At 47.1% G+C, this 19,195-nt stretch overlaps 2 protein-coding genes across 2 annotated transcripts; one reads left to right on the top strand and one right to left on the bottom strand.

Annotated features, from left to right (window-relative positions):
* The first annotated feature begins 513 nt into the window (after positions 1-513).
* Positions 514-2,862, top strand: LOC124671282 (subtilisin-like protease SBT1.4). The gene has a single exon (XM_047207675.1). It carries the CDS (start codon positions 514-516, stop codon positions 2,860-2,862), a length of 2,349 nt encoding a protein of 782 aa, XP_047063631.1.
* Positions 2,863-3,197: 335 nt separating this feature from the next.
* Positions 3,198-5,838, bottom strand: LOC124671281 (E3 ubiquitin-protein ligase arih1-like). The gene is given in 8 exon segments (XM_047207674.1): positions 3,198-3,442; positions 3,572-3,716; positions 3,871-4,070; positions 4,177-4,249; positions 4,251-4,569; positions 4,683-4,905; positions 4,986-5,060; positions 5,521-5,838. Coding segments are annotated over 8 exon segments (1,488 nt in total). The 3' UTR covers positions 3,198-3,307.
* Between the last annotated feature and the right edge of the window lie 13,357 nt (positions 5,839-19,195).

Genomic DNA, 19,195 nt, shown 5'->3' with positions numbered 1-19,195 from the left:
CAATGGTGGCATGGAATTTCTACACCCGATGTGGTTGGCCTGCTGATCTAAGATTGAAATTATAGTGCCAAATACTTTTTAAGCTGTAATACACTTGTAATAAGACTTTATATAAATCTTTAATAACGGGTTGTATGCATTAATTAATACAAAGGCTGAAGCTTCCCCATTTCGAAAGAAAAATCTCTCAAAACAAAAGATGCATATGCTGAATTTGTTGCCAGTGCGAGTGAGCAATCCAAATGTGTTGTTAGTGCGTCACACATTGGACGCTTCAACCAGTTTGATTTGAACTAGACCTACATAACGGGATTGCTGGCTCGAGATAAACCTCTCAATATTTAAGCAATTCCGCTTGATTTGGTTCCTGTGTGTATCATACATGATTACTGCCGGTCCCTCAGACTGCAGTAGTCCAGCGCGATGCGGGGCGCAAGCTGAACTGCCTCTATTATTAATTCGCGCCTCCGATCACACCACCACCACAGCATCCTTCACTGATAGTGTGCGACGATGGCCCGACCACGATGCGGGGCTCTATGCATCATGCTCACCGTCGTTTTCGCTGCGGCAGCGGCGGAGGAAACAGAGAAGCAGTCCTCATACATTGTGCACGTCGCGCACAAGCACGCGCCGCTGCTGCCACGCCGCGGCGGACTGCTAGCCACCAGAGCGTACGGCTCGTTCCTGGGTGACCACATCCCCGTGCACATGTCCGTCCCGGCGCCGAGGGTGCTCTACTCCTACTCACACGCGGCGACGGGCTTCGCGGCGCGCCTCACGGCACGCCAGGCCGCGCGCCTTGCGTCCCAGCGTTCCGTTCTCGCCGTCGTCCCCGACGCGACGCTTCAGCTGCACACCACGCTGACGCCGTCCTTCCTCGGCCTCTCGGCTTGGTCCGGCTTGCTCCCGGCGTCCAACAGCGCCACGGACGTCGTCATCGGCGTCATGGACTCCGGCGTGTACCCCATCGACCGCGCCTCGTTCGCGGCGGACCCGTCTCTGCCGCCGCTGCCGCCTGGCAAGTTCCGAGGGAGCTGCGTCTCGGCTCCGTCGTTCAATGCCTCCGCGTACTGCAATGGCAAGCTGGTCGGCGCCAAGGCCTTCTACGAGGGTTACGAGCTTGATCTTGGGCGTCCCATCAACGAGACGGAGGAGTCGAGGTCGCCGCTCGACACCAACGGCCATGGCACGCACACCGCGTCCACAGCCGCCGGATCCGCCGTCGCGGACGTGGCCTTGTACGGCTACGCCAGAGGGAAAGCCGTCGGCATGGCCCCGGGCGCGCGCATCGCGTCCTACAAGGTGTGCTGGAAATACGGGTGCAAGGCCTCTGACATCCTCGCCGCGTTTGACGAGGCCATCGCCGACGGGGTGGACGTCATCTCCACTTCGCTCGGCTCCACCGGATGGGCACAACCATTTGATATGGACAGCATCGCTGTGGGCGCCTTCAGCGCCGTCCGCAAGGGCATCATAGTCTCGGCCTCCGCGGGGAACTCCGGTCCCCGCGAGTCTACCGCCGACAACGTCGCACCGTGGCTGTTGACGGTGGGCGCGTCCACCATCAACCGCCGGTTCGCAGCGGACGTGGTTCTCGGCAACGGGGATACCTTTTCAGGCGCTTCCTTCTACGCCGGCCCTCCGCTTGGCGCAACCAAGATACCGCTGGTATACGGCCGGACCGTCGGCTCCAAGACCTGCGAAGCCGGGAAGCTGAACGCCAGCCTGGTCGCCGGGAAGATCGTTCTATGCGACCCTGGCCCCGGCGTGAATTTCGTGCAAGGGGAGGCTGTGAAACTCGCCGGCGGCGTGGGAGCCATCTTCACGAGCGCGAAAGAGATGGGCGAGCAGGCGTTCGGCAGCCCCCAGATCCTCCCCGCTACAGCTGTCACCTTCACCGCCGCCAAGAAGATACAGAAATACATAAGCAAGAATACATCCCCCATGGCGACGATCGTGTTCCAGGGCACCGTCATCGGCCCGACACCTCCTTCCCCTAGAATGGCGTCCTTCTCGAGCCGCGGGCCAAACGTCCTCGCGCCGGAGATCCTCAAGCCGGACATCACTGCCCCCGGCGTGGAAATCCTCGCTGCTTGGACCGGCGCCAGCTCGCCTTCGGGCCTCGAGTGGGACACGAGGCGAGTGCAGTACAACATCGTGTCAGGGACGTCCATGTCGTGCCCGCACGTGAGCGGCATCGCGGCGTTGCTCCGGCAGGCCAGGCCGGAGTGGAGCCCCGCCGCCATCAAGTCTGCGCTGATGACCACCGCGTACAACCTAGACAGCGCCGGCGGTGTCATCGGCGACATGTCCACCGGCAAGGCGTCCACGCCGTTCGGGCGCGGGGCGGGACACGTGGACCCCAACCGCGCCGTCGACCCTGGCCTGGTGTACGACGCCGGCGCCGAGGACTACATCACCTTCCTCTGCGCGCTCGGCTACACCGACGATCAGGTAGCCATCTTCACGCGAGATGGACCGGCGACCAACTGCTCCACACACGCGGGCTCCTCTGTCGGGGACCATAACTACCCGGCCTTCGCGGCAGTGTTCAGCTCGAAAAAACACAAGGTCATCACTCAGCGCCGTGTGGTGCGCAACGTCGGTGGAAACACCGAGGCCACCTACAATGCCACGGTCACCAGCCCCGCCGGCGTGCGCGTCACGGTGAAGCCGCGAAAGCTTAGGTTCAGCGTGACCGAAGACACGCAGGAGTACGAAATCACCTTCACCCGAGCCGCAGGGAGCGTCAAGGAAGCCTACACTTTTGGGTCAATCGTCTGGAGCGACGGCGAGCACACGGTGACGAGCCCCATCGCCATAACCTGGCCGTCGACGAGCAAAATAGCGGAGATATGATGTGGGTTGGGTTTGCAGTTGCTGGCGAGTGCGTCCCCTGTCTGCCCTAATGTTGCAGAGATATGATGTACCAGACATGAGAATTACTATGTGAGGATTTCAGAATTCACACCAGAGGAGAACCAAGCACCAGCGTGATGGCCTAAGCTCACCACTTTGAGCTCGCCCACCCGGGGTTCGAGTTGCAGGTGCGATATTCAGCCCAAGCTTCGCCACTGCCGCTTTGGTGAACGTTTCAGAATTCACACCAGGGAAACAAAGGAGATGAAAAAACTTGTGGTGGTGAAACATGGTGATGACGGCGAGGTCAAGCTCCAGGTGATCAGAATGACGCTAGACTCGATGGTGTATAGTCACTAACTGACTAATAAACATAATGATGATAACTTAGAAAAGTCATAACTCATAAGCTGCAAAAAAATTGTAAATATGGGAGCCGGTGCTACTACATATTTTCAAGCCCCACGCATTCCGGCGATCCCCAGTGCCCCCTCTTCAGTATCTTACCTTCCACAGCCCGTTTGCACAGTGTGCAGTAGCTTGTTCGGCACGCCCAACAGAAGACATATTTGTCATCATCCTGGATGACATCAGTAAATTAGTAGTCAGTGGTGATGTTTAGATTGGTCAAATGATACCATCCATGTGAATAAGGAACCAAATTCTGCTCCACCTGATACATGCAAATTCGGAGCATGAATGTTGTTACCTTGAAAGTTTTTTCACGGCATCTAGGGCACCTTATGCTGCCGCCCAATGGTTGGTTTTGAGCTCGCTCCTGGATTCCATTCTGCATTTGGGTCATTTGGGTGTCCCACTCTGTGGTATCTCTAGCCTCGAAGAGCCCACAGTTCCTGCAATGGACAAATTTGAGGCTATATGATTTCAAATTGCACATGCAAATAAGTAAGAAAAACATTGTGAATGAGATTCTATCGCAGCAACAAAAGCCACTGAATGTAGCCACTGATTTGAGAGAGGGAGGTTGGATATTGTAGAATGGCCTACTTGAAGTGGCTGTAGCCGCTAATTGCCTTGCAGCAACGGAAGCAAAATAACTGACCACAGCTAGTGCACATCATTTTGTTGCAGCCTGAGATTCTGTTGATGGCCACTCGACAAGTGGGACATAACCGAACATCTTTGTACAGTTCTCTGATGTTCAGAATTTCCTGTGCCATCTCCGTTTGGGTCAACTTGCCTGACGCCTGAAATCGTAAATTAAAGACATTAAATAATAAATGCTTAGTAAAACTATGGCATTCATGGTCTGCTTGCAGTACTAACACGCAAAAAAATTAGCTGCATTTTAACCTTCTGGCGCTGGAGCCTTTGTTCTGTAGTTAGACATTGCTTCCCTGGATGCCAAAGTTCCTTGCAAAGGCCAGAAGGTGAATGAACATTTGGGACATTGTGCATTGTTATCGTCATCTTGCAAGCAACCGACCTCACACTTTGGGCAGTAAACCACGTCTGCCATACACTTCAATGCTTTCTCAAGAGCAAGCCTATCCCAACGTTCAAATTCTTCTACGCTGAGAAGCCTCTTTAACAAATTGTGTGGAATGGAAGTATTGCACTTTGTGTCAGGGCAGACTAACTGAAACAAACTGCCTTCCTTCACATGCATCTTGCATAAGGTCTCCATGCACTTCACACAGAACAAGTGCTGGCATGGAAGCTTGATGAAGTTTGAGCCTATTTGATTCAAAATTAGAGACAATTTACAAAAGCATTGCGTTCAGAAAACAGTTCAAAATGGAACAAAGTACAATGGGTGAAATTTGGTACCACAAGAAAACATGATAGGAACGGAGTACCAAGTTTAGCGGTGACAGTGAAATATGGGAGGTCTTTGCTAGGATAAGATTTTGGAAGTAAGCATGTCAATATCAACGGAGGGAGGTAGTTAAAGTTGCAGTTGTAACAGAATTCATCTTCTGTGTCATCATTAGGACATCCTTCTGGTTCTCGATTTCGATTTGCCAAGGATATCTTAGCGCACACCTCAACACCATCATGCAATTCGTAATGTATGTATATCTGGAATTAGAGAGAGGAAACAAAAACAATCAAAACAAAGTTTCAATTATCCAAGAACACTGATGTACAGTAAAAGAAACCTGGAAGTAGCGGAGCCCTCCTTTGTTTTCTAGTACAGCAAGATCATCCCCATATATTGCTTCCAGTGCCATCAGCTGCAGTAAAGATCAAACGAGGAGACAAATGAGCCATGCTAAAATCATAAAGCGTCAGCAGAACAACATCACAATGAAGCAACCTGATTCGCAAACTTAAAAGCAATACCCACACAATCTCACAATGTCATTTAATTGTATACCCGATTCCCTTCGTATCAACAAATCGTTAGATATTACTCCCTCCGTTCGAAAAAAAAAGCTTCTCAACTTTGTCGTATCTAGAAAAAGTTAAGAAGCTTTTTTTTGGAATGGAGGAAGTACAATATAAGAATGTTGCAAGACTCTTACTGTACTAGTATCGCATTGCTCTCACCTAAATAAACCCCCTAATAATCAGACATTCACCCCACGACCGTCGGAATTGAGGGAATGCATTGCAATTTTTCTCCCCAACTTAGATCATGGTAGTAGTAGATAAGATAAATGAATTTTCCAATTTGATATTCAGTAGACCGACCTCGTCGTCCTGTCGCTGCTGGTTGTCTCGTATTTCATCCGCATCTGCCTCGTTCCCGCCGCGAAGATGGAGTGCTGCTGCAGCTGCCGCCATTGCGGCCTCCTCCAGCCTCGATTCCGCCTCGGCCGCCGCGACCCACGGGGACTCCAGGTCGTGCACGTCCTCCTCGGCGCCGCCATCAGTTGACACCGGGCTCGCCTCTGCCTCGGCGGCGCGCGATGACGACCAGGACGGCGCCACGGATGAGGATTCGGGGAAGGGGTCGCGGTCGGTTGCCAGCGCTCGCGATAACGTGGCGCCGACGGAAGCTGCTGCCATGGTGGGAGCTCGGACTTGTTGTTGAGGCGAGATCAGTCGTTTTGTTTTGCTTTTTGTTTGGGTCGTGCTGAGGATCCTCCGGAGGCCCCGAGTGTCCGAACGGCCGTCGTACGGCGGCACCACCATCGCGGCGGACAGCACCGCTTCATCCGTGTGCCCCCACCGTCGCCGGGGAAGACGCCGTTGAAGCTTCCGGATGCAGCAGAAACGATACTCCTTTGTAGCTCTGGGTAACGCCCTTCGCAGCTCGGACGGAGGCCAGTTGTAGCAGCGCTGGTAACACTTGCATGTCCCGGCGGCGCCGCCTGCAGCTCAGGCGATGGCCGCTTGCAGCTCGGGCCGAGTACGTTTGCAGCTCCCGGCGGCGCCGCTTGCAGCTTTTGGCGACGATGCTTGTAGCTCGGGTGGTGGCTGCTTGTAGCTCGGGCAGAACGCATTTGCAGCTCCCGGCGCCGCTTGCAGCTCGGGCAGAACCCATTTGCAGTTGCAGCTCCCGGCGCCGCCGCTTGCAGCTCGAGGTGGTGGCAATTGCAGCGCTGCCGATCGGTGTGTGCAGCTCTCCCGTAAGGCAATTGCAGCGCCGCTACTCGCGCTGCTCATAGCACCGGCCGCGAATATGGAGAAAGCCGGAGGAGGATGGAGAGCATTGTCGCCGTACCGGCAGAGAGGACGAAGGAGAGAGCACCACCTCCTCCATCTTCCTCACCGTTGGCGCCGCCACGGCTACCCGCGTCGGCCCCTTCTCCGGTTCGGTCATGGCTCACCAGATCATTCTCCGCCACGGTCGTGGCATCGCCAGATCTGGCTCGTGCTCCGACATGGTGAGGAAGGAGTTAAGGATAGGAGTAGGAGGCTGTCAGTTGGGAGAAGGAGGGCCGGAGGTAGAAGATGATGCGAGTAACCACGGGAAAGATGGGAGAACTGAGATAAATAAAGGTGTGTCTGTGGGGGCCATGATAGACTGCATGAGTGATTATCACTTCATCCCGAAAACACCAGAAGCAGGATACATGGCAACGCAAGCTTTCATCTTAGCGTCCAGGCCACCCCCTGGGGACCCGAGAGAAGCGTTGTATAACATGGCCATGGCAGGATGTGGGGCCATAGGAGCAGCATTCGCAGCCACACCTCCCGAAGGAGCTGCAAGACAAAATAGCCCGAGAACTACTGCAGCAGTGCAAAATCCACCAGAAGCAAGTGGAGTCAGAGATACGGCGGCTCAGGCCAGGTTAGATAGAGCGCGACAAGGCAGAAGAGAACATCGGCAGTCACCAGAACTCGCTGAAGAAGATATGTGTGGACTCCCATGTTTTACGCGACGGGTCCGGAAAACTCGAGTCCCTTCAGGATTCAAGTTACCCGACAGTTTCAAGAAATTTGATGGCTTACAAGATCCCGAGGATTGGCTAGTCGATTACCTCGAGACGGTAAAGCTGATAGGTGGAACCAGAGAAATAGCCATGCAGAGCATCCAAATACACCTGAGCGAAGCCGCAAGATCGTGGATAAAAAAGCTTCCTCCAGGTTCTATCGATAGCTAGGATAGCTTTGAGGATGTGTTTGTCAAGAACTTCCGATCAACCTGCAAAAAGCCGGCGACATTAGAGGAATTGAGATCATGTCGACAAAAGCATGATGAATCAATGAGGAAGTACATTCAAAGGTGGAACATCATCAAAAACTCGGCAGAGAATATATCTGACGAGAGAGCAATAGATACGTTTGTAGCAGGAGTTCGACGAGGCGATTTTGTGGAGGACTTGGGAAGAACCAACCCAAGGACGATATCGGCATTAATGGAAATAGCAAACGAGATGGGCAGATGGCGAGGACGCTGTACATAACAAACGACACAGGTCACCAGAGGAGGACCGCAGTCGAAATTTTCAAAATAGATGACGATTTTCTCGGCAATTTTCGAGTTACGATGCCCCTGGCCAAATATCAGCTGGGTTTCGGGGAAACAATGGACCAAACAATAGAGATGATTATCAAAGGAGTAATGCACAGCAAGGCGACAATAGAGATGACTCTCGAAACAACAGGCAAAATAGTGGGTCGAGATTTCAGAGACCTTTTGTAACTCCCGAAGATATGATGAACGGGCCATGTCGGATGCATTTTTACCTCGACGGCAATGGGAGAAGGCGGTCGGGGCATTTGCGGAAGGACTTGCCGAAACTTCCAAGCAATGCTGCGAGTTGCAGGAATAGCTAATGCACAAACAGTAAATAGAAACCCTCTGGGGCCTAGGAGTGAGATTCACTTGCCACCTCCTCCCGCAATTGCAGACGAAAATCGACATCAGCTCAGAATAGCAGCAGCACCAGCACCATCACCTTACGTTGATCCCAACTCTCATGGAGCGGTCTCGATGATTCAGAAAGGCAGGCCATCCAATAGAGCTCAGAAGGTAATCTCGCGACGGGTGTTCATGGCGAGAGAAAATGCCTCCACCAACGGTTGAGTATCTCAATTGGCCAGGGCAAGATATTGGCTTCACGATAGCGGACCATCCGCGAGCAAGTTCCTCGACCAGGGCGGTCGGCACTTATCTTACCGGCGGTAATCGCGGGATTCGACGTATCGCGAGTATTCATAGACGGCGGCGGCAGCCTAAACCTTATGTACGCGGATACGCTAAGGAAGATGAACATCTCCCTAGCAAATTTGAAGCCAAGCGATACGCGTTTCCATGGAATTACGCCGGAGAAGCCAAGTTATCCGGCGGGAAAGATCAACCTCGACGTTCGGTTTGGGACCCGAGAAAATTACGAGGATAGAGAAGTTGGAGTTCGAAGTCGTGGATTTCCCATCACGGTATCACGCCTTGTTGGGGCGGCCAGCATATGTCGGGTTTATGGCGGTACCACATTATACATACTTATTGTGGAGGTTACACGGGCCTAAGGGACCAATCACGAGTCAAAGGAAGCTTTGCACTAGCCGATAAATGTGACAAGGATTTTCATCGATTATCGAAACTTTCGGGATGCAAGCGGAATACATGGAGTCAAGGCTTACGACTGATTATGATGTGCTACCGGATGTGGGGAGGCCTAATAAAGAGCCAACCTTTAACACCGCAAAGGATTCCAAGGAGGTGCAGATTCACCCGACAGATCCGAAGAAGACGACGTCCATCGCAACAAACATGGACCTCGCATAGGAAAGCGCGCTCATTGAGTTCCTCCGTGAGCACTGGAAAATCTTCGCATTGTGTCCAGCTGACATGCTAGGAGTACCCAGGGAACTTGCCGAGCACCACTTAAACTTGGATCCAATAGCAAGACCAATCAAACAACCTTTGCGGCGTTTTTCGGAGCCAAACCGCAAAGCTATGCTGTCGGAGATTGATAGATTAAGAGAAGCCGGTTTCATCAAGGAGCTGCATACAGAGGCCACGTGCGTCGCAAACCCAATGTTGGTCCCGAAGAAAAACACTAAAGTCCTTCGCATGTGTGTCGACTTTACGTGTCTCAACAAACATTGTCCAAAGGATCACTTTCCCCTCCCGAGGATCGATCAAATCATCGATTCCACTGCAGGATGTGAACGTCTTTTCTTCCTGGATGCTTATTCTGGTTATAACCAGATCAGATTGAAAGAAGAAGATGAGGTTAAAACAGCGTTCATCACAGCTTATGGCGTGTGCTGCTATCGAACAATGCCTTTTGGTCTGAAAAACGCGGGAGCAACATACCAGCGGATGATGCAGAAATGTTTAGCAACACAGATTGGGAAAAATGTACAAGTGTACATCGACGACGTCGTCATAACATCAAGAAAGGGGGCAACATTAATCGAGGAGTTGAAGGAAACTTTCGACAACCTCGACAAATTTTGTCTCAAGTTGAATCCGACGAAGTGTTCTTTCGGCGTCCCTGCAGGAGAACTTCTCGGGTTCCTAGTCTCGGCAAGAGGGATCGAAGCTAATCCCGAAAAAATCCAAGCTATCATAACAATGAGGAAGCCAACAAAGTTGAAAGAGATACAACTGCTAACTGGACGAGTCGCAGCTTTAAGCAGATTCGTCGCCAGGCTGGGAGAAAAGGCGTTACCGTTCTACGCCCTAATCAAACAAGGAGATAAGTTCCGGTGGAATGAAGAAGCGAGATAGAGCTTTCGAGGATCTTAAACGCGCAATCTCGACACCACCAATCTTGGTGGCGCCAAAGAAGAAGGAACCCCTCCTGCTATACATTGCGGCTACACCCCAGGTAGTCAGCACGGCGCTAGTAGTCGAAAGAGAAGAAGAAGGAAAACTCCATGGAGTGCAAAGGCCAATATATTTCATTACGGCACTATTTTTCGGCGCATCCGATAATAGTGGTCAATGAGGCACCTTTATCCAATATACTCAACAATCCAGAAGCTACAGGCCGTGTCTCCCTTTGGGGAATAGAACTTTCTCCTCGGGACATCACGTATGAAAAAAGAAAGGCGATAAAGTCGCAAATTCTACCAGATTTCATTGCAGAGTGGATGGAGTTGCAAAACACAGGACCTCCGGATTTATCGAGAACCTGGACTATGAACTTCGACGGGTCCAAGAGGTTAGAAGGAGCTGGAGCAGGGGTGATACTCATATCACCTGAAGGCGACAAACTAAAATATGTCTTACGGATGACGTTCCCAAACGCGTCTAACAATGAGGCAGAATACGAAGCTCTTATACACGGGATGAAGATGGCGAAAGCTTGTGGCGCAACTCGACTAAAAATCTTTGGCGAATCACAATTGGTGGCTCAACAAGTCATGAACCAGTGTGACGCAGTCAATGATAGCATGGTGGCATACAAGGAAGTATATAACGAGCTCGAGAAACTATTTGATGGATGCGAAGTAAATAGCATCAGCAGGCTCAGCAATGACGAAGCCGATATTCTTGCAAACATTGGGTCGCAGTGTCTCGCGATTCCTCCAGACGTATTCTGGGAGGAGATAACAGAGAGATCCACGAAGCAGAATAAATCAACAAAGAAGGAGAAGGATGAGAAATCCTCGGGGGCCGCGAAAGTAACATTGGAAGAAGAAGAAGAGGAACAGGATCTAGTACTGATGGTGCAAATCCCATGGATGCAGGCGTACATATCATATATCCTAAGGAAAACAATACCCGACGATCCAGTTGAAGCAAGGCGAGTTATTAGACGATCCAAAGCTTTCACGGTGGTCAAAGGGAAGTTGTACAAACGAAATATTTCGGGTGTGTTACTGATGCACGTAGTTGACACGTCCGTTGGGAACCCCAAGAGGAAGGTGTGATGCGCACAGCAGCAAGTTTTCCCTCAGTAAGAAACCAAGGTTATCGAACCAGTAGGAGCCAAGAAGCACGTTGAAGGTTGTTGGTGGCGGAGTGTAGTGCGGCGCAACACCAGGGATTCCGGCGCCAACGTGGAACCTGCACAACACAATCACAGAACTTTGCCCCAACGTAACAGTGAGGTTCTCAATCTCACCGGCTTGCTGTAAACAAAGGATTAGATGTATAGTGTGTATGATGATGGTTGTTTGCAAAGAACGATAAAGAACAATTGCGGTAGATTGTATTTCGGATGTAAAGAATAGGACCGGGGTCCACAGTTCACTAGCGGTGTCTCTCCCATAAGATAGCAGATGTTGGGTGAACAAATTACGGTTGGGCAATTGACAAATAAAGAAGGCATAACAATGCACATACATATATCATGATAAGTACTATGAGATTTAATCAGGGCATTACGACAAAGTACATAGACCGCTATCCAGCATGCATCTATGCCTAAAAGTCCACCTTCAGGTTATCATCCGAACCCCCTCCACTATTAAGTTGTAAACAACAGACAATTGCATTAAGTATGGTGCGTAATGTAATCAACACAAATATCCTTAGACAAAGCATCAATGTTGTATCCCTAGTGGCAACAGCACATCCACAACCTTAGAACTTTCTGTCACTGTCCCAGATTTCATGGAGGCATGAACCCACTATCGAGCATAAATACCCCCTCTTGGAGTCACAAGTATCAACTTGGCCAGAGCCTCTACTAGCAACAGAGAGCATGCAAGAACATAAATAACATATATGATAGATTGATAATCAACTTGACATAGTATTCAATATTCATCGGATCCCAACAAACACAACATGAAGGATTACAAATAGATGATCTTGATCATGATAGGCAGCTCACAAGATCTAACATGATAGCACAATGAGGAGAAGACAACCATCTAGCTACTGCTATTGACCCATAGTCCAGGGGTGGACTACTCACACATCGATCCGGAGGCGATCATGGCGATGAAGAGACCTCCGGGAGATGATTCCCCTCTCCGGTAGGGTGCCGGAGGTGATCTCCTGAATCTCCCGAGATGGGATTGGCGGCGGCGTCGTCTCTGGAAGGTTTTCCGTATCGTGGCTCTCGGTACTGGGGGTTTTGCGACGAAGACCTTAAGTAGGCGGAAGGGCAGGTCAGGAGGCGCCACGGGGGCCCCACACAACAGGGTCGCGCGGGCCCTGTGTTGGCCGCGCCACCCTATTGTGGCGGCGCCCCGTGGCCCCACTTCGTAAGTCCTCCGGTCTTCTGGAAGCTTCGTGGAAAAATAGGCCCCTGGGCGTTGATTTCGTCCAATTCCGAGAATATTTCCTTACTAGGATTTCTGAAACCAAAAATAGCAGAAAACAACAAGCGGCTCTTCGGCATCTCGTCAATAGGTTAGTGCCGGAAAATGCATAAATATGACATATAATGTGTATAAAACATGTGAGTATCATCATAAAAGTAGCATGGAACATAAGAAATTATAGATACGTTTGGGACGTATCAAGCATCCCCAAGCTTAGTTCCTACTCGCCCTCGAGTAGGTAAACGATAACAAAGATAATTTCTGAAGTGACATGCTATCATAATCTTGAGCATACTATTGTAAAGCATATGAGATGAATGCAGCGATTCGAAGCAATGATGAAGATAATGAGTAAACAAATGAATCATATAGCAAAGACTTTTCATGAATAATACTTTCAAGACAAGCATCAATAAGACTTGCATAAGAGTTACTCATAAAGCAATAAATTCAAAGTAAAGGTATTGAAGCAACACAAAGGAGATATAAGTTTCAGCGGTTGCTTTCAACTTCAACATGTATATCTCATGGATAATTGTCAACACAAAGTAATATAACAAGTGCAATAGGTAGACATGTAAGAATCAATGCACACAGTTGGTACAAGTGTTTGCTTCTGGGATAGAAAGAATAGGCAAACTGACTCAACAATAAAGTAGAAGAAAGGCCCTTCGCAGAGGAAAGCATTGATTACTATATTTGTGCTAGAGCTTTTCATTTTGAAAACAAGAAACAATTTTGTCAACGGTAGTAATAAAGCATATGTGTTATGTATAAGACATCCTATAAGTTGCAAGCCTCATGCATAGTATACTAATAGTGCTCGCACCTTGTCCTAATTAGCTTGGATTAATACTGATTATCATTGCATAGCATATGTTTCAACCAAGTGTCACAAAGGGGTACCTCTATGCCGCTTTGTACAAAGGTCTAAGGAGAAAGCTCGCATTGGATTTCTCGCTTTTGATTATTCTCAACTTAGACATCCATACCGGGACAACATAGACAACGAGATAATGGACTCCTCTTTAATGCATAAGCATTCAACAACGAGTTAATATTCTCATAAGAGATTGAGGATTAATTGTCCAAACTGAAACTTCCACCATGAATCATGGCTTTAGTTAGCGGCCCAATGTTCTTCTCTAACAGTATGCATACTCAAACCATTTGATTGTGAGAACCGCCCTTACTTTAGACAAGACGAACATGCATAGCAACTCACATGATATTCAACAAAGGTAAAAGAGTTGATGGCGTCCCCAGAAACATGGTTACCGCTCAACAAGCAACTTATTAAGAAATAAGACACATATGTACATATTCTTCACCACGATAGTTTTTAAGGCTATTTGTCCCATGAGCTATATATTGCAAAGGCAAAGAATAGAAGTTTTAAAGGTAGCACTCAAGTAATGTACTTTGGAATGGCGAAGAAATACCATGTAGTAGGCAGGTATGGTGGACACAAATGGCATGGTTATTGGCTCAAGGATTTGGATGCACGAGAAGAATTCCTCGCAATACAAGGCTAGGCTAGCAAGGTTGTTTGAAGCAAACTCAAGTATAAAAGGTGCAGCAAAGCTCACATATGAACATATTGTAACTATTATAAGACTTTATATTGTCTCCTTGTTGTTCAAACACCTCAACCGAGAAAATATCTAGACTCTAGAGATCAATCATGCAAACCAAATTTTAACAAGCTCTATGTAGTTATTCATTAATGAGTACAAGGTACATGATGCAAGAGCTTAAACAAGATCTATATGAGCACAACAATTGCCAAGTATCACATTATTCAAGACATTAAACCATTTACCACATGCGACATTTTCCGTTTCCAACCATATAACAATGAATGAAATAGTCCAACTTTCGCAATGAACATTAAAGATAATGCTAAGAACATATGTGTTCATACGCAATAGCGGAGCGTGTCTCTCTCCCAAACAAAGAATGCTTGGATCCGATCTTATTAGAACAAAAACAAAAACAAAAACAAACAGACGCTCCAAGTAAAGCACATAAGATGTGACGGAATAAAAATATAGTTTCACTAGAGGAACCTGATAAGTTGTCGATGAAGAATGGATGCCTTGGGCATCCCCAAGCTTAGACGCTTGAGTCTTCTTAAAATATGCAGGGATGAACCACGGGGGCATCCCCAAGCTTTGACCTTTCACTCTTCTTGATCATATTGTATCATCCTCCTCTCTTGACCCTTGAAAACTTCCTCCACACCAAACTCGAGACAAACTCATTAGAGGGTCAGTGCATAATTCATATATTCAGAGGTGACATAATCATTCTTAACACTTCTGGACATTGCACAAAGCTACTGAAAGTTAATGGAATAAAGAAATCCATCAAACATAGCAAAACAGGCAATGCGAAATAAAAGGCAGAATTTGTCAAAACAGAACAGTTCGTAAAGACGAATTTTAAAGTGGCATCAGACTTGCTCAGATGAAAATGCCCAAATTGAATGAAAGTTGCGTACATATCTGAGGATCACGCACGTAAATTGGCAGATTTTTTCGATTTTTCTACAGAGACTACTGCTCAAATTCGTGACAGCAAGAAATCTGTTCCTGCGCCGCAATCCAAATCTAGTATTGGCTTTACTATCAAAGACTTTACTTGGCACAACAATGCAATAAAATAAAGATAAGGAGAGATTGCTACAGTAGTAACAACTTCCAATACTCAAATATAAAATAAAGTGCATAAGTAAAATAATGGGTTGTCTCCCATAAGCGCTTTCTTTAACGCCTTTCAGCTAGTCGCAGAAAGTGTGAATCAAGTATTATCAAGAGATGAAGCATCAACATAGGTGTTTGGAGTTTTCTCAACTATGCATTTTATCTTATCTATGTAAGTTTCAGAGGCTCCTTTTTCATTATTCTTAGGTTTTCTATCCTCGTCAAACAAATTTTCAGGTACAAGCCAACCATAGTTATTTTCTAGAGCGTCATTCATTCCTAGGAGCTTACAAGGTATTGTTGTCTTAATCTCCCCACCATCATTAATATTATTAGTGTACCTTACTCTCTCCATGTCCATCTTTTCAAGGATACTAACAAAATTGGTATAGGAGCCAAGCATCTTATATTTAATAAAGACCTTTCTAGCCTCTCTTGCTACACCACCAAATTCTTTAAGGAGGGTTTCTAAACCGAAATCTTTCTTTTCCCCTTCCTCCATATCACTGAGTGTGAGAAACATGTGTTGGATTATAGGATTGAGATTAACAAATTTAGTTTCCAACATGTGTACTAAAGAAGCAACAGCAATTTCATAAGTAGGAGCAAGTTCTACCAAGTTTCTATCTTCAAAATCTTCAGCGGTACTAACATGAGTGAAAAAGTCTTCTATATTATCTCTCCAAATGATAGACCCCCGTCCTACCGGTATGTCTTTCTGAGTGAACTTAGGAGGAAACATGATGAAATAAACTAAGGGTAAATAAAGTAAATGCAAGTAACTAATTTTTTTGTGTTTTCAATATAGAGAACAAGATAGTAAATAAAGTAAAGCTAGCAACTAATTTTTTTTGTGTTTTGATATAATGCAGCAAACAAAGCAGTAAATAAAGTAAAGCAAGACAAAAACAAAGTAAAGAGATTGGATGTGGGAGACTCCCTTGCAGCGTGTCTTGATCTCCCCGGCAACGGCGCCAGAAAATAGTCTGGCGTGCAGTTGACGTGGGAGTTAGAAATCTCCGTGGTGTAACTTTTCTTCAGTTCCCCGGCAACGGCGCCAGAAAACAGTCTTGATGCGCGTAGTTGACACGTCCGTTGGGAACCCTGATACGTCTCCGACGTATCGATAATTTCTTATGTTCCATGCCACATTATTGATGATATCTACATGTTTTATGCATACTTTATGTCATATTTATGCGTTTTCCGGAACTAACCTATTGATGAGATGCCGAAGGGCCAGTTGTTGTTTTCTGCTGTTTTTGGTTTCAGAAATCCTAGTAAGGAAATATTCTCGGAATTGGACGAAATCGACGCCCAGGGGCCTATTTTTACACGAAGCTTCCAGAAGACCGGAGGACTTACGAAGTGGGGCCACGAGGCGCCGCCACAACGAGGGGCGCGGCCGGGCCTTGGCCGCGCGGCCACTGGCGTGTGGGGCCCTCGTGTGGCCCCCGACCTGCCCTTCCGCCTACATATAGTCTTCGTCGCGAAACCCCCGGTACCGAGAGCCACGATACGGAAAACCTTCCGGAGACACCGCCGCCGCCAATCCCATCTCGTGGGATTCGGGAGATCGCCTCCGGCACCCTGCCGGAGAGGGGAATCATCTCCCGGAGGACTCTTCACCGCCATGGTCGCCTCCGGAGTGATGAGTGAGTAGTTCACCCCTGGACTATGGGTCCATAGCGGTAGCTAGATGGTCGTCTTCTCCTTATGTGCTTCATTGTCGGATCTTGTGAGCTGCCTAACATGATCAAGATCATCTATCCGTAATGCTATATGTTGTGTTTGTTGGGATCCGATGGATAGAGAATACTATGTTATGTTGATTATCAATCTATTACCTATGTGTTGTTTATGATCTTGCATGCTCTCCGTTATTAGTAGAGGCTGCGGCCAAGTTTTTACTCTTAACTCCAAGAGAGAGTATTTATGCTCGATAGTGGGTTCATGCCTCCATTAAATGCGGGACGGTGACGAGAAAGTTCTAAGGTTGTGGATGTCTTGTTGCCACTAGGGATAAAACATTGATGCTATGTCCGAGGATGTAGTTATTGATTACATTACGCACCATACTTAATGCAATTGTCTGTTGTTTGCAACTTAATACTGGAAGGGGTTCGGATGATAACCTGGAGGTGGACTTTTTAGGCATAGATGCATGCTGGATAGCGGTCTATGTACTTTGTCGTAATGCCCAATTAAATCTCACTATACTCATTATATCATGTATGTGCATGGTCATGCCCTCTCTATTTGTCAATTGCCCAACTGTAATTTGTTCACCCAACATGCTATTTATATTATGGGAGAGACACCTCTAGTGAACTGTGGACACCGGTCCATTCTTTTACATCGAATACAATCTACTTGCAATACTTGTTCTACTTGTTTTCTGCAAACAATCATCATCCACACTATACATCTAATCCTTTGTTACAGCAAGCCGGTGAGATTGACAACCTCACTATTTCGTTGGGGCAAAGTACTTTGGTTGTGTTGTGCGGGTTCCACGTTGGCGCCGGAATCCCTGGTGTTGCGCCGCACTACATCCCGCCGCCATCAACCTTCGACGTGCTTCTTGGCTCCTACTGGTCCGATAACCTTGGTTTCTTACTGAGGGAAAACTTGCTGCTGTGCGCATCACACCTTCCTCTTTGGGTTCCCAACGGACGTGTCATCTACGCGCATCAAGACTGTTTTCTGGCGCCGTTGCCGGGGAGATCAAGACACGCTGCAAGGGGAGTCTCCACAATCCAATCTCTTTACTTTGTTTTTATCTTGCTTTATTTTATTTACTTTCTTGTTTGCTGCATTATATCAAAACACAAAAAAAATTAGTTGCTAGCTTTACTTTATTTACTGTCTTGCACTCTATATCAAAAACACAAAAAAATTAGTTACTTGCATTTACTTTATTTAGTTTTCTTTACTTACTATTGCTAAACATGAGTAATCCGAAAGTTGAAGTTCGTTCCTTTAAGCAACAAGGGGGAGAAAGTTTTAAAGATGCTTGGTATAGAATTAGCGATGCTCATCATAGGTGCATTAAGAAACACTCCACTATTATACTGCTTAGGAACTTTTATGTTGGAATCTCTAGCTGGAATAGGTATGTTCTTGATACTCTTGCGGGAGGTAATTTCCTAGGCACTCCTGCTTTAGAAGCTAGTTGCATTATTGAGAGTCTAGTTGGAATACCATCTGTTAATGAAGCTAAAATTGAAATCTCTCTTGAAGATGTCATGAAAAAGTTGGAAGCATAGAAAAAGATCTTCCAAGTATTGAGACTAAATTGGGAATATTACTTAATAGCACTGATAAACTTGATAAATCTCTAGGTGGAATTAATGAGAGAATTGCTGTTTTAGAAACTTGTGCTACTCATGATAATCGAACCCATAGGATTAATGAACTTGAAGAAGCTATGGGAACCTTGGGTTCAACTTTTTCTTCTCTTAAGTTTAAGGAGAAAGCTTATGTGGGTAAGGAGCAAAAGTTTATGTATGTCTCTAAAGTGCCTAAACCAAAAAATTATTATTATAGGCCTAAAATTGACAAAGCTCTTAGCACCACTACGGATGGGGGAGCATCTAAGATACCTATTGATGTTGATGCTTCGTCTCTTGATAATACTTGATATACACTTTCTGCGCCTAGCTGAAAGGCGTTAAAGAAAAGCGCTTATGGGAGACAACCCATGTTTTTACTACATTACTTTTATTTTATATTTGAGTCTTGGAAGTTTTTACTACTGTAGCAACCTCTCCTTATCTTAGTTTTGTGCATTGTTGTGCCAAGTAAAGTCGTTGATAGTAAGGTTCATACTAGATTTGGATTACTGCACAGAAACAGATTTCTTTGCTTGTCACGAATCTGGGCCTAATTCTCTGTAGGTAACTCAGAAAATTATGCCAATTTACGTGAGTGATCCTAAGATATGTACGCAACTTTCATTCAATTTGAGCATTTTCATCTGAGCAAGTCTGGTGCCTCAATAAAATTCGTCTTTACGAGCTGTTCTGTTTTGACAGATT

The sequence above is a fragment of the Lolium rigidum genome, chromosome 7, assembly GCF_022539505.1.
Source record: "Lolium rigidum isolate FL_2022 chromosome 7, APGP_CSIRO_Lrig_0.1, whole genome shotgun sequence".
Classification (NCBI taxonomy): Eukaryota; Viridiplantae; Streptophyta; class Magnoliopsida; order Poales; family Poaceae; genus Lolium; species Lolium rigidum.
This window is presented reverse-complemented; position numbering and strand designations above follow the sequence as displayed.